This window comes from Echiichthys vipera (genome assembly GCF_963691815.1).
Source record: "Echiichthys vipera genome assembly, chromosome: 9".
Taxonomy (NCBI): domain Eukaryota; kingdom Metazoa; phylum Chordata; class Actinopteri; order Perciformes; family Trachinidae; genus Echiichthys; species Echiichthys vipera.
In genome coordinates, this window is record NC_139834.1 from 15,036,453 (window position 1) to 15,052,417 (window position 15,965).

The following is a 15,965-nucleotide window of genomic DNA, read 5'->3' on the forward strand; positions in this document are numbered from 1 at the left end:
TGCATCATAATGGTTGTTTTCTCTAACTGCCAGAACCCTAATAATCAGCCTAAAAAATAGTAAAGTCTGGTTGCTTTTGTTCGCTCAGTGCTACTTTTATCCACACGTGAGGGAACAGAAAGAAAAGCCTCTTGGCCTGCAAGACTTAACTATGAACCCATTCCCCCTGGTTTGCATTAGTGATCATTACACATATTTGTAATAATTCAGCATTTTTAAAGTACTTAGCCATCGCGTCCATGCTGCTTTGGGATATTGTCAACGTGATTGACAGGAGGCCCACACACAATGGAAATGATTTAAGATGCCGTTACCCTACATTATCCTCCTCTTGCTATTAAAGTCAAGTCTTCGTTTAGTTTCTTGAGCTGTTCAGACAGTTACTGGGATCATACAGCTTACTGCTCAAGACTGCTCACATTTCATATGAGCCATTACCTATTAACATGACATGAAAAGACAGAAGACGAAGAAGTATTGTCCAAATATACTCCATTCCATTTATGTAGTGAACAGCATCACAATCACTGAATCATGGTGCATTACATTTTATGAACACATTGTATGTTTTATGTTTAGGTAAAATCTTAAACCGAAAGTAATCATGAATATAAAAAACAAAAATCATGTTGGATGTTTAAATTTCCTTTTCTCACACTTTTCATCCATGTCCTCCAAGTTAAATTTCATCGAGTGAACAAACTTTATCCTGCTGAGAAAGTTCATGTTGGTTTCTTATAGTACTTTTCTTTTCTTGACTTGTGGGATAATTTTTTACCTAAAAAAAAAGTAATTCAAATAAAACAAGGAAAAGAAAAAGTTATCCCATGTACAGCAATGATTCTGTGTTTGCCCCACCTGTTAAGTAATGATGAGGTATCACATACAACTATTTGTACAGAGATGACATAACCTACCGGCACATAGCCAGGATCACATTTACTATTTATTTTTCTAACCAGCAGTCAGTCATGTGCATGCAGTGTAAATATTAGGTAAACATAAATTAAATGGCAGAAGTTACATAACAGAATGGTCCCTGTGTGACTGACAGGAGATTACCACTGTTTTGAACTGGCACCATCAGACCTCTGCTCTGGACTCGAGGCAAAAATGAACAAAGCGATTTAACATCAAATTTATTCGACTGTGTTCCATCAGGAAGGAGAGTGTTAAAACCATGCAAGTGGGTGGTATAAAGTAAGCCCTGTGTATATGTCAGCCACGCCACATCTAAACAAGACCTGCTGGTGAGCTTTGCTTTGTTTCATCTTAACGCAGTGAAAACTTGTCTGTCCAAAATAGTAGCTTTTCAGGAAATAAGGAGCACATGGACTTTTTGAAATTTTTTATAACTTTTGAAGGGATCTCTGGAGCTTGAGAGGATGGGAAAAGTTAATCCATTGAAGAAAATGTAATCCTAAAATATGCATTAAAGCATGAAAACTTAGAGATATGAGGTTATTACATGACACTGATGATTCGCTCTCTCAACAGAGGTGAGGCCTGCACAAGGGTTTAGGAAAATATTTAGTGAAAGCCAGTAAAGGAAACAAAGGAAAAAGCATGTATCGTCATGCTAAATGCCTCACTACTTACTTTTTTCCAGCATGTAGATTTGCACAGTGGATGTATTTATCCTTCTTTTTTATATAAAATAATCAAATTAAATGTAAAATTAACTTGAAGTGAAGTGACATTACCAGATGTCATAATACATATATTCTCAAATGACATCTCTGTTATTTAAATCCATTCATAGCATTGACATGTTTTCACTGAAGTTTTTTTGACCCCTTCTGCTGAGTGTTTTCTCCTTTCAAATGCATTTTTGTTTAAGTACATGGACCATAGTGAAAACAGTCTGTAGGGGAAATAGAGCCCTGTGTTTATGGAGACACAGGACTCTGGAAGTTCATTAAATGGATAGCTTTCAGTCGTTCATAAACAACGTTCTTTGAATTCTCCGTCTTGTGTCTCGTGCTCAGGACCATAAGGAGGAACAGGACTAGAGAAGTAACGTTTGGAATAAAAAATATTTCTCTTTACTCTCTTTAAAGCTGCAGTTTGTCCTCAAGTCATCTCTCATCTCCTGCTGCTTTTCTTCTTCTCTCACCAGAAAAACAACTAGAAAATATTCAGGTTCACATAATTTATTTTACCCCCCCCTCAACACACACACAAAGAATGAAATGCTTGAACAAAATTAACTCAATTCTTTCCTCACAATATTTACACGGTACACTGTAACAACATACTTATTACAGATTTAAAACTGCATACATTTAAATGTCCACAGCAGCATAGGTGGTGTCATGATTAAAAAAAGCAACGTGATCCATCTGCTGTTCACACTGTGTCTGTCTGCAAAGGAGCAAATTATGCACAGTACATTACTGTGTAGTACAATTATACTCAATGATGTGATGAAAGAGGTAACACTTCTTTAAATCAACTTATTTAGCATTTAAAGGCAGTATAAACATTTGCCAAATAGTTTACAACATAGTTTAATGCACTTGTAAGCATTTATAATGTATCTGTCAGCTAATAAAACCCCTCCTTTAGGCACACATGAGTGGAGGCTGATGGAGAAACATATAATGTAGTCAAACACTGTTGTAATAATACAAAATGTCTTTATAGGAGTAGTCATAATTGCTGACAAATACTGCAAATTTCTAAACACTTAAAAGGTCCTTACTTGCTTACAACTACATCATACTGCAGTGTGTTATAACCCATTTATTAAATGTTTCTTATAAAGAGCTTACAGATTAAAATGGGGTTAAGTGTTACCATAAAGTATAACAACAGTTTAGTTTAGCAGAATTTATCCTCACAATAGAGGTTTTCATCCAAATGTAGCGCACATTTTAACCGCATGTCCACAAAATCAGCTAAACAAAATGTAAATTAGTGTTCATTTCCATCCACTACCGTTATGTGGTTGCAGGAAGTGAGAGTATCAAGATAAACAGTTGATGGTGCTAACTCTCCAGTCAAGTGCCAATAAAACCAGTGCAAGCGGACGTAGTTAAAAGAGTGCCAGTCAAATGGTGTAAAAGGATGATGGAAGTGTTGCATTTAAGTTTGTTTCATGTGTTAGTTTGAACGGTACAGGCTCCTCTGCAGTCCACACTGCTGAACGGATGTTCTTGTCTTTTGCTCAACGTATGCACTTGGTCTGTTCTGGTCTTTTGTCGATACTCCTCAGCTAAAATCCACTAAAATTTTCAGCATTTCCTCTCCGGTTTTTATTTGCATAAAAGAGGGTGGATGGAAACACTCTCAGTATAGTTTTTCTGTTTATTGTCACTTTTGACATACTGATACATGGATTCACGTATCCAAGATTGCACTCAGTTATATTTCTTATCACTACCAAAAAAATTGCAGTGCTACAAGATGGCAGCATCCAGACTCAGATTTTCACGTTTCATCCGAACGGAAATCCGCTGTAAAATCTAAAAAGCAGATCTATTGCAGGAGCAGGTCAGAGTGACTTCAACTGTCCATTCTGTCACTTGATCCCCTCTAGGTGTCACTTTGTGCCTAGTCATTATCTACTTTGCCTCGCATCCAGAATGCAATAGAAATGACAGTGATTGCGGTTCCGTTTATCATTCAATAATACAGACAAATATGCCAAGAAATGGTGCTTTACAATGACAGTACGATGCACGATTGAGACCTCTTTCTTGAGATGCAACCTTAAAGCCTTTTCAAGATGCCAGGCACTCATTGTCACAGAAAGGTGAACTGAAGAACTAGTGTTCAACCCAATTTTTCACAACACGTACATCTCCATCATTCCTTATGTCAGCATTTCCTTCTGTCTTTCTCTGTCTGCACCAACTCTGTCTGCCTCAGCTCTCAGCTGCTCCAGGTCTTCCTCAGAGCTGCAGGTGCTGTGCTGCCTCCCCTGGGAGAAAATCCTGCGACGTGATTGGGTACTGAGGTCTAGTAGGTCAAAGGAATCGGAGGAGAAGAGGCTGTCCTCGCTCACCACACTGGAGGGGCGACTATGGCGCCCCTCGGTGCCCCCTGTGGCCTGGAGGAGCTGCTGCACAGCCTCCGGGAATATCCTGGGCATTGAGTGGTGGTCATCAGGAAGATCCAGACTGCGAGAGAACTTGCCGTTACGTTTCAAAATCCCCTTCCTTCTTCTAACTGCCTCTGTGCGCATGGTGGGGCTGTCTTCTGCTGCTGGGAGATAAGTTTGCTGTTTGTGGGGGCACAAATCACCTGCATCACCCCCCTCTTTAACTTCTGTTTCAGGGGTCCTTTTTTCTGAGCCATAACCCGACGCCCCTCCGTACCCCCCCTCCAAGTTCTTCAGTATCCCCTTCTTTGGCATTTTGGATGAGGGCTGAATGAATGTAGAGGTGGGCAACAGGCTAGTGGACAGGACATCAGCATGTGTGTGGGCCAGTGTATTTGTTCGAAAAGTTTGGGGAACAAGGTTACATGGTTGGGAGGAAGAGCTGTCTTTAGAAGGGCTCTGAAAGACTGAGTCAAAACTCCTCTGGTGTTTCAGAATACCTTTGGGTTTCTTTCTTTCAATGGTGGGAGTGGAGGAAATCGCAGCAGAGGAGGCAGCTGTTGCACAAACACCACCACAAGCTCCCAGTGCAGTCTGGGGAATTGTATTCTCCTTGCGTGACTTCCTCAGACTTGTCATTCCTCCACGTATCCTTCCTCCTCCTCCTCCTCCTCCTCCATTATCGCTCTTCAGAGGTAAGCTGAAGTAAAAGTGGTGGGGAGAGACCTGAGGTGGACACGAGGAGTCTGAGGGCAGGTACCCTGGTTCGACGGTCATGTTTCTGGTAGCTGCGACCCGATTCTGCCAGTCGATGTAGCGAGCCAGGAGAGGTGAGGGGCATTCTTGGTGTGGAGATGAAGGGCAGTCACACACACACTCTTCAAAACCCCAGTTCACCCACCAGTGGTTGGCCACGTCCTCTATCGTAGCCCTCTCATCCACGCGCACTGTCAACAACCAGTCGATAAGAGCACAGGCGTCTGGAAGGAGCAGAGTCAACCGTTATTTATAGCAGCCAAACGGACTAAAACCTTGTAATTAAAATGATACTAGTAAGAAAAACACAGAAATAAAACGTATTGGTGGATTGTAAATATACTGTTGATGGAGACGTTGACATTGTAAAGGGTTACCTGAGGGTGGATTGGGTCTGCGGTAGCGACCTTGAGTGATCTGCTCTGTGAGTGTGGTGTGGCTGGCCCCATCGAATGGCATGCTGCTGTACACCAGAGCATACAGCAACACCCCCAGTGCCCAGCAGTCAACCTAGCATATAACACACACGTAATGAAGAACACGCCAATGCAAAATAAATTCAGGCTTAATTTTAACACAATGAGGGGTATATGATGTTAATGTTGAGCAATACAAAAATGAAAGTGTGAGTCTCAAAAAATGTGCTTCATGTTATGATTTTCTTCAGCTCTATTAAATCAAATATTTGAGATCTTGAAAACTTAAGGACCCATATTATACATATTTTCAGGTTCATAAAAGCATATGAAAGACAAAATCAGTTATTTTAAAAAATCAGGATATGCAACACAAAAGGTGTCGCTCGTAGTAACAAACCCATCAAAGAATCATCACCAGACTAGTTCACCTCAGCTCTACAGAGCGATTTACCATCTTCCAGCTCATTGTTTTGGTTAAACAGCCCACAACTTTACTTTTTAGATTGGTTTTGGTGCGCTGTTTAATTACTCCTGCGGTAACCAGCGAGTGCCATGTGTGTTGACCCACCTCTGGTCCCTGGTAGGGCAGTCCTTTCACTATCTCGGGTGCAGCATAGAGTGGACTTCCACAGTACGTCTGCAGCAGAGTGCCCCTCTGGAAATGATTGGAGAGGCCGAAGTCCGCCAGCTGCAAATTAAGAGAGGGAGAGACCATGAAATACATTTTGATTATAAGTAACACCAAGTATTAAATACAATTGATCTATAAAAGGCTGATCTTAAGTGATGCTAAACCAATATACCAGGCAATATATACAAAACCTTAAAAATTAAGAATTGTAAAAACAATACAACAAAAATACTCCCATATACAGTATTGGATAGAATATAAAAAACAAGTATCATGTGTCATGCAAATGTTTCACAGGCACAAAACAACAGTCCAGCAAGTGTATCTTTGTGTTCATATCTTCATGTCAAATAAAAAAAGAGTTTATGTGACAGTCACAGGTGATAAAACAGCTGAGACACGTCATAGTAATCAGTTAACAATGACCCCTTTGGAAGTTTCATAAACTCATTCAATTCAACACACAATCGCTCCTCACGCAATCCAGATTCCTTTTCAGTGAGTATGTACTGCAAACTCTTACCCGTGTGTAATTCCTTTTAAAGGAGCCAAAAATAGGTACGCTTGGCTTTTGCCAGTGTAAGTGTGAGTGAGGGAAGAGGAGAGGGCCAAAAAAATCAGGCTGCTTACACTCACGTAACGGAACAATCACTCACTCGAGGCTGCGAGAGCCATGCGTAGACATACCGAGGCTCCTCTCTATCTGAAGAGATTATTAACATGAGCGCAGACCCACTATCAGTCCCTGGTGTTAAATATACTCAGTGCGACAGCTTCATTTCCGTGGAACAGAGGTTCAGGGGAACAGAGACCTCACAGAAGGATGATGACACTGTGTATATAAACCAGCTCACAGTTGATATTATATGTACACAATAATGATGTGTAGACTGGGCATGTGAGGTGTGCAGTTTGTACAGCCTTACTTTCTACACACTCCTGTGTGTGTGTGTGTGTGTGTGTGTGTGTGTGTGTGTGTGTGTGTGTGTGTGTGTGTGTGTGTGTGTGTGTGTGTGTGTGTGTGTGTCTGTGTTTGTGTGTGTGGGTCCTGCAGTGTACATTCTCTTGTCTGGCTGTGTCTGCCTTCTGCACATACCATTAAACAGCTATTGTGCAGATATAACACTCATGCATTGCACAGAGGACCTGTCATTTCCCCCCGTGGATGCTGTGAGAGGCCATCGTGGTGACCCTGAGGTTTGTGATGAATGAAGAGTTGCTAAGAAGTCTGCACATAGTTTTCTTTTGATGGACAGAGAGTGTACTTATATTAAAACCCTGCGATTGGCACGATTGCCACTGGATTCCCTGCATTCCCCTTTTGACTGTGCACTGCTCCCGTATAAGGAGAGGAATACCCAAATATGGCAAAAAATGACCCCTGGGTATTTTTATAAGGCCTGGCAGTATGTTTGTGCTGGCTTAGTGCTTTTACACATTAAAATAGCTGTGGGCTGAAACTTCTCCCATGTATGTTCTGAATGTTCACTTTGTTTGCATTTTGATTTTGGAGCTGGCAAGAGCTGCTCTCTGTGAAGCTGGTGATGGATTGCTTCCTGAAATGCCAGTGTGTCAAAAAGATATGTGTTCCGAAACAAAAGTGCAGTCAGGGGTCTTTGGGTGATCCATTATAAGAAAGCAAGATGAATTTAATGCTTGGGCCAGCAATGCTTTGGTCAGAAGACTCTGTGTTTTAATGCAGGGACAAATATCTTGTTAAAGAAAGAACACTCTCATTTATTTTCCAAAACATGCATCATGATCGCACTTCTTTTGAAAGTGATAAGGCTGAGTTTGTTTATGTTTTATTGATCTTACCTTTACATTGAAATCTTGATCTAAAAGGATGTTCTCCAGCTTGAGGTCTCGATGCACAACACCGTTCTGCAAGAGAGCAGAGACACATGAGGTCCTGCGCTCCTCCCTCCTGTTTACATTCAGATGTTTTCTGTCTGCATGCAAACATTAAAACTGAAGGGTCTGAAGCTTACAATATAAACCCAGCCTGTGATACACAGTGCGATGGTCTTTCATTTATAATTTTATAACCATTAACATTCCACTCGGGCCTCGTGTTGAAGGGTAGTGTGTCTTTCGTTCCTTGAGAAAGGCTCTCATACTGTTTAATCATCGAGAGGCATGAAGAAGTGCTTTGTTTGGGTTAATTCGTCTGATGAGATGTGATTTGATCCCCTGATGGCATTGAGCATCTGGGAGCCAACGAGAGGCCACAGAGTGCAGACAGCTTAGGAGTCTGGTGAGGAAGACTACTCTGCAGGTTTGACGGGAGGAAAAGTTGCAGCATCACTGTTGCTTTGAGAGTTTCCCTGACATTAAATAGGTAGTAAATCACAAGAAGAAACAATGCTGTATAGATAGCTGTGGCCACCCAGGAAGCTTTAAACATTACTGTTAGTTTCTCTTAAAGCTACTGGCTAATGAACCAGAATAGCATTCTTGACTTTGTTAATTACTTCCTCTTCAAACTACTTAAGTGGAGGAAATGACCCTTGACCTGAGACAATGTTTTGTGCACAGTATGTACAGTGTGTGTGTGTGTGTGTGTGTGTGTTCGTGTGTGTGTGTGTGTGTATGCAAGGCAGAGAAAGAAAAGCAGAAGAAAGAAATTAAGGTGGTTAACCAGGTTATTCTTACTACCTTTTAATGACTATGAACAGATTTGGAGAACAGTACAAAAAACATATTTTCATTCTTCTTTTGAAGCTTTAATAATCCCTCCATGTGCCCTGCATACCTTAGAGGCACATTCAATAATTCATTCATGCCGGGAACATTCATGTCTATTTTGGGACAATGTTTGAGGGCAAGATGAGCGCAAAATCCACCTCCCCGTCTACTACAAAGCTACAGGAGTTGGATGAAAATCTCATAGTTTAATGTGAGCGATTCATGAAACTGCCAAAATGAGAATGAAATGAAAAGAAATGAAAACAAAAACATTTATTTTTATATCCAACTCATCTGACTGCAAGGCACAGAGCCTCACTTCAACTGTACCGCACTGCTGTATTAGGAGGATTGAAGTATTTCCTTGTTAATTCCTGTTTTCTAGCACAGTTGTTAATTTCATGTACACAACAAAAAAAAACAACGAAGAATGTGTTCCTTTGCCAGGGCTTGAGTTTGTTAAATGTGTCAGTGTGTGACTCCCAAAAACAATCAAGGCTTAATGCGCTCTTAACCCAGAGAGATCTGAAAACGCAAGTCAAGTTTCCCCTCAGCATTAGGATTAGGATTTGGTGGATTTATCAGTACTGTATTTGCTTGTGCACAGCTGAATACCACAGCTTGCAATCCAGCACGTGCCTACATCTCAAATGTATAATGAATTCCAGCAGAGTATGTGCAGAAAAGTATGTGTGTATCTACAGTGTGTGTTTGTGCAAACCTTGTGGCAGTAGTGGACAGCAGATGTGATTTGTCTGAAGATGCCTCTGGCTTCTGTTTCAGACAGTCTCCTCCTCTCCTGGATGTAATCGTATAGCTCTCCCCTGCTGGCGTATTCCATCACTATCACAATCTTATCCCGGCTCTCAAACACTGCGCGGGACACAGGAAAAAAAATACAGGTCAGCATATTGAAGATGTGTTTACGAGTGTCGGGGGGATGCCTCAAACCTCATTATACAACGATAAGAGATGCAATTCTGTCTTTTGCATCTAAACCAAGAAGGAACCAGAAATATTGCAAACTGTTGGTCACCTTTAGTTGAGATTAATGAGTAAGATTGCTGGTTCCTGGTTCCCTCAGAATTAATCTGAAGTATATACAGTATGTAAGTGGTACAATGTCTCCTTCACATGACAAAAGTGTCAGTAGGATAAAATACAACATTGGATACTAGATATTATGGACTTCTAAAGAATAGGACTGGCTATATTAGATATTTTTGTTACTAGTTGGGTGCTCAATGTGTCTGTTGGGAATGGGTCGAGTGCTTGGCCTCTGGTATCGCAGCTTTCAGCTTTCTTCAAAACTGGCGCTCATCCAAACAACTTCACACTCGACACTGCACATCTTTGGGTCCTCAGCAACACACCCGCCATGTGTGCAGTTGATCAGATGGATTGTTAGCGAGAAAATTGAAGGACAGACAGTTAGACTGTAGACGAATCTCATGAAAAGACCTAAACCAGCAATGTGTTACCCCTCTCTTGATTTCTAGGACAAAAAACCTTTGAAAAAAAGGCTAACTGATTGCCTTAAAAAAACTGGGCACTGTAGCTTTTGGCAAATGTTACTCAAACAGGAGTGAGCGGTGCACCTGTTGGGGGCTCCAGTGAGTGTTTACCTCAGCAGGAAGGTTTATGTGGGCTCAACGAAAAACATGTTACACTGTTTATCTTCATGATGATGAAGAAATATAGCACACATCTCATTGATGTGTTTTTAATCGTTGTTTATTGGAAATCTAGAGCTCTATGGCACATAGGCAGAATCTACACCAGGCTTTGGGCAGATAGAGAATGCTTTTAAATGAGGTGAATTTGTGGTTGGTTTGGGCTTTCAAGTAGAATTTGTTGATACAAAGAAAATATAGAGTATTGTGAGTGTTATCCTTTATGGGCATTGCTGGACTCCTGACTGCTATGATAAATGGATATGACACTTATTTTGATTTCACTGCAACACTTGTACTCTAAGTCACTGGTACTATATGTAGATCATGCTAATGGAGGAATTGTTGACTCTCTATAAAACAGAAATAAGTTATAGAGTGTGGTCTAGACCTACTCTATATGTAAAGTGTCTTGAGTTAACTTTTGGTAAGATTTGGCACTATAAATAAAATCAAATGTGCATGTATTTTGCCACATGTAACTTTTTTGTTTAAACATTCAGAGTCTAAAAATCTGTCCGGTGAGGAGGTGAAATAATAATTTGCAATGATATTTGGAACTTGTGTGCCTTTGCAATGTGTGTGTGTCTTTTGTTTGCAGACTTACCCTCATGGAAGCGAATGATGTTGGAGTGCTTGAGTGAGGCAGTGATCTCAATCTCTCTCTGGATGTGGATTCTGTCCAGGTCATCTGTGATGCGCTCCTTGCGGATCGACTTGATTGCCACCTGAAAAAAATAGGACACAATGTTGAGTCTGTGCATGTCACAAAAGACATATTTGGATCACTGGTGGTTGACAACAGAACTCCAGAGCTCATCTTCCATGGCAGGAAATCAGCATTAGATTATCAGGGGACAGTTACCCTGTATGAAACTTTGTGCAACCCTTGTTCAAGTTATTTCCCCCTTCCTCTCCCTCACAACAACTCAAGTCATTCAAAACAGTAAACAAACACTGATACATAAACAGTTCATGTATTACTTGCATAGATATCCATGGAAACAAGGATATACATACTGTTGATACAAATATACGCTCACACACACACATACAAATAAATTCTGGGTATTAGATGTGATTATGTAGGTTTTAAGGGCTCAATGTGTGAGGTCAGGCAGAAGGTTGACAGCTGCAGTGTTCACACTCTGCTTCATTAATCCCAGGCACTCACTGTACCTCGATATAACCCCCAACAATCAAACACACACGTCATACACAACATGAGCCCCTAGACCTCCTTGGATAGAGCAAATGTCACCAAAATGGCTCCAAACAAGCTATTTATACATCTATAAAGGTAAGAAAAAGGACAACAAAAGAGAGAGGGATCAGGCTTTATGTGTACATGAGGCTACAGGGCTGCTTTGAGAGGTTGACATCCTAACATAGCCCTTATCATGTCCCTGTATAATTCTGTCAATCCCTACAATGTCCCTAAGGGCAATCAGGCCTCTACCATGGGTCACAACTCCAGCATTCTCAGCTGCTGGAAATAAACATCTATGAGACTTTGGAAGACAAGATTCACACGCTCCATCAACCGCAATGGTTATGCAACACAAACACGCTCCAGGGAACTCTCTGGACTGACCTGACATTCTATAACTGACGAGAACTTTTAAGGTTTGTATCTTTACATGTGCTGAAATATGAGGATTTTTTGACACATCACCAGACACCCCTGGCATCTCTGTCAGGCCTGAGGCACTGGATTAGGGCGATTTGGCCATACATACTCAGTGGTTTGGGAGCTATCAACATGCGTACACTTGTATGCTTGTGAATATTTTCTGATCCAAATACCTGTTGAAAAAAAAAGCTTGTATTTTACAGCCCATCTAAGCTACGACTTTCCCCCCGGACAGGGCATTAAGGCCTGATCATCAGCGCACAAAGAAGAGAGGGTTTGTTCAACCCTCAGGGCGCTAAGAGCATTTTTGGGGCACGTGTATGCAGAGGAAGTGTGGGTATGATCTCACCGTTGTGCATGCAAATGTCCTGCGTATGCGTCATGTTTAAGTATGGCCTCTAAAGCATCCTTCTCACTAACAATGTCTCATTGTTCATGCAAATAATGTGCTGCGTGTGAGATATTAACCCAAAGTGTAACAGGATGCATGTAGGGGAACATAAGTATCTATGTGCGTGAGTCATGCAGATGTAATCTCATATGTACATGGCGTACATGTCATAATGGTGCAGCCAATACTTATGTACAAAGAGAGATGCATGATGTTGTGCACAGGCATAAGACTTCATTTAAACCTGACACCAAGAACATGTATTTTCCTCTTCTTCTTCTTCGTATTTATTGTGCTGGCTCCTCACTGGCTCCTACAAATCTGACTGATGAAGGTGCTTTGTTAGTGTGAAGTCATAACGGGGATTGAGTGTGTCCACTCACTGACTTCCTGTCCTGGTATTCTCCTACACACACAGACACAGACCATTGCCATGAACAGGAACTACAGTACTATGGTGCTGTGCACTGATGATGGGAGTAAGGAAATGGATAAATACACAAACTCAATCCAAAAAGGCAAGTAGGACCAAACAATATACTGTTGTATATGTCAGCAAGCATGAGGTGTTTTACACTGGCAATTTGGCTGCCTCTTTACCGGCCTGGTCCGCATATTCAGACATATTGCTGGCCTGATTTAGCACCCTGATGTGCCGGCTCAGACCCTACACATATTGGCGGCTCGATTTCCATGTAAATACTCTTCTGCGGCTTGCTGGCACAGACGTGACTTGGGTGGAGGTGTCGATGACATGAACTGATGAAGATTGGATTCTTTACGAAAAGGTGGCAGAGGAACTTTGCTAACATGGTTTTTGTCGGGAGAAGAAACAAATTGATCAATTGATCAGTAAATTAAAGAACTTGAGAAAAAAGTTCAACGACAGTGACCACAATAACAGGAGCGCAACTTTTTGGCTTCATGTCACGTCACATGTTTACGCCTATCCCAGAATGCCAGCTTTTGGGAAAAGAGGAACATTATGCCTTTGTTCCACATAGACTGGACCTCAAATTGCTGCCTTTTCCTAGCAGCCAATGTGACAGCTTTTCTTTATAAAAACACCTACGGTTTGCTTTTTCTTTGACTTCTCTTAAAGACAAACAACCTAGCAATCTCTTGATGTTTTGAGAAATCCTCTGCAAGAGTTAGATTGATAGCACTCACGTATCAGAGAGTGGTATCCATCTTCTCATCTATCTCTCAGCAAGAAATTGAACCAAGTGTACTCACTTCACAGCATTTTACAATATGTTTCTTTACAAATGGAGGTACACAAGTTATAGTTGAAGCTGCACATATCAGATAAAATAACTCACTATCAAAATGTACGTTGCACAAAACAAAAACATCTTAATGTTTTTTTATTCTAACGCAGTTCAGCTTTAAAGATGAGTCGGGCTCCTTACTGATGTAAGTGGCCTACAGTACAGATGAGTGGCCCTGCATACCCAAGATTCAATATTCATCATCCTTTCCTTCCGTTTCATCCTGTACATTCGTCACCTCCTGCAGCAACACAAAACAACAACTCAGACATTTTACAGGAACAATCTCAAGCCAGAGCTTTACTGTAATCTCAGAACTATTGTCTACTCCTCCTCCTCTTCATTCTCCATCTCGCTCTAAAACTGTCTCATCCTCTGCCTCCTCAAACAACAGCCCCCCTGGTCTCGTATCCAAAAATAACGTCAGTTTTGTTTCAAAGAATCCCTGGTATGTGCTGGCTACTTGCTCAAGGAATTCTGCAAGCATTTCCCCCCTGTTCTCCTAAACACACACACACACACACACACACACACACACACACACACACACACACACACACACACACACACACACACACACACACACACACACACACACACACACACACACACACACACACACACACACACACACACACACACACACACACACACACACACACACACACACACACACACACACACACACACACACACACACACACACACACACACCATCAGTCTCCTACCTGACCTCTGTTATCCCTCTTGCTGCCCTTTCTCTCCCACAGATGTAGGTCTCAGAGTGAAAGCAGCCAAAAGAATTATGTCAGTCTCACTTCCATAATCTGATTGCAGAGAAGATTATCCCTATTACAGTGTGTTTGTTTACTAAAAAAAACAGAAGGGGAATTTGAAGCTGACGGGTTGTCTGTCTCTTTGTGCTCAGATCACAGCAGGATTAAAGCCTGGCTGTAGACATTAACCCTCAATAATTCAAAGTAATCTGGCTTCACATTATGTCTTTAACCTGGATATTCTGGATGCTAAATTAAACTGAATTATATTATTATGTCTGTCCGTGTGTGTTTGTGTTCAGATTAAGGGGGTCAGACTCCTAATGGTGGAGAGACCTATTGTAGTGTTGTTATCCCCTTGTTCAAGTGCTGAGTGAGTCAGACCAAAGGCATCTCAGCCTGGCAGCACAGGAAGCAAGAACTGGGTTCAGCCTCAGCACGTTACTGGTCACACACACACACACACACACGCACACACACACACACACACACACACACACACACACACACACACACACACACACACACACACACACACACACACACACACACACACACACACACACACACACACACACACACACACACACACACACACACACACACACACACACACACACACACACGATGAAAAAAGAAATTTGCGGAAAATGATATTTTGCATCATGTTCACTAACACTCACCGTCTTCAGGCTTGCTCTCTCTACCGCCTTCTTCACTTTGCCGTAGGTCCCTTTCCCCAGAGTCTCCATCACCTCATAACGGTGTTTCAAGTTGTGTTTGTGCTGGTGCTTCTTCACTTCCATCAGCTCTGTGGCAGCCGGTGCCGGGGCAAACGCCTCCATGTCTGGGTTTCTCTGCCGCTTGTCTGCGCTGCAGGGACGGCGGCTCTCCGGCCTCGGGGACTCGTCGCTGAACGCCGCGTCCCGCAGACATCCGAGCTCGGAGCGGTCGTTGGTGTTCATTGCGCCTCTGCTGTCCGCCTCACGTCTGCCCATAGCTCTCTCCGCGCACCTGTCGGGAGCACCCGTCACTGAGACTGGATCCCCAAATCACTTTGAGCTCTGAACAAAAGCAGCTAAAGCGCTTGTTAGTAACCGAGCAGTTCCCATTAAGAGCTTTATCAACGCCACAAACTAGTCTAATGGCCTAAAAGTGAGCAAAGTCAGAAAACCCATCCGATCCATTTAAGCAGTAGCTGTGCACTGCTGCTTTACCCTCCCCTAACAAACACAGCAACAGGAGCGATGGGAACCACATGGTCCGGGGCGATGGGTGGAGCCTCCTCGGAGGCCGGTTTATACAACATCCCGGCGCATCACACACATTTGGGATCATTCGGGGGTTTCTGGGCTCTTATTTGACCACCTAAGCAGCAGGAGAGAGGATATGAAGGCATGTATGGAATGTCATGCGGGTCAGACACTCACCCTAAATCCACCATTTCCGTCAGACATGTTTGTTATTGCTTTGTCATGCGGTGAGCTCAGAAAAAGAAATCCTTGAGACTTTGTGAGGAAGTAAAGAGTTTAAAGTCAGTTAGAAAGAGTAATGGTGGTTGATAGAGCTGCGGGATTAAATTAGTTTGTTTTATTTTAAATACTCACGATAAAGAAACAGGTTGCTATGGAAAGGCAACTTAACTATCAACTTATTACACCATATACAACCTTATAAAGACC

At 42.0% G+C, this 15,965-nt stretch overlaps 1 protein-coding gene across 1 annotated transcript; it reads right to left on the reverse strand.

The window, feature by feature from the left end:
- Positions 1–3,738: 3,738 nt before the first annotated feature.
- LOC310951870 (NUAK family SNF1-like kinase 1) lies at positions 3,739–15,403 on the reverse strand. The gene is made up of 7 exons (XM_083920330.1): positions 14,967–15,403; positions 10,820–10,940; positions 9,261–9,412; positions 7,670–7,735; positions 5,789–5,908; positions 5,179–5,311; positions 3,739–5,025 (listed from the first exon to the last, which is right to left on the reverse strand). Exons 1-7 carry the CDS (start codon positions 15,279–15,281, stop codon positions 3,818–3,820), a joined length of 2,115 nt encoding a protein of 704 aa, XP_083776456.1. The 5' UTR covers positions 15,282–15,403; the 3' UTR covers positions 3,739–3,817.
- Between the last annotated feature and the right edge of the window lie 562 nt (positions 15,404–15,965).

Excerpts from the sequence above, each read along its gene's own strand:
- LOC310951870 (XM_083920330.1), bottom strand. The coding sequence starts at position 15,281 with ATGGGCAGACGTGAGGCGGACAGCAGAGGCGCAATGAACACCAACGAC. Across the intron at positions 7,736-9,260 it reads CTGTCCACTACTGCCACAAG|AACGGTGTTGTGCATCGAGA; the intron begins GTTTGCACAAAC and ends GCTCTCTTGCAG. Across the intron at positions 5,312-5,788 it reads TGCCCTACCAGGGACCAGAG|GTTGACTGCTGGGCACTGGG; the intron begins GTGGGTCAACAC and ends GTTATATGCTAG.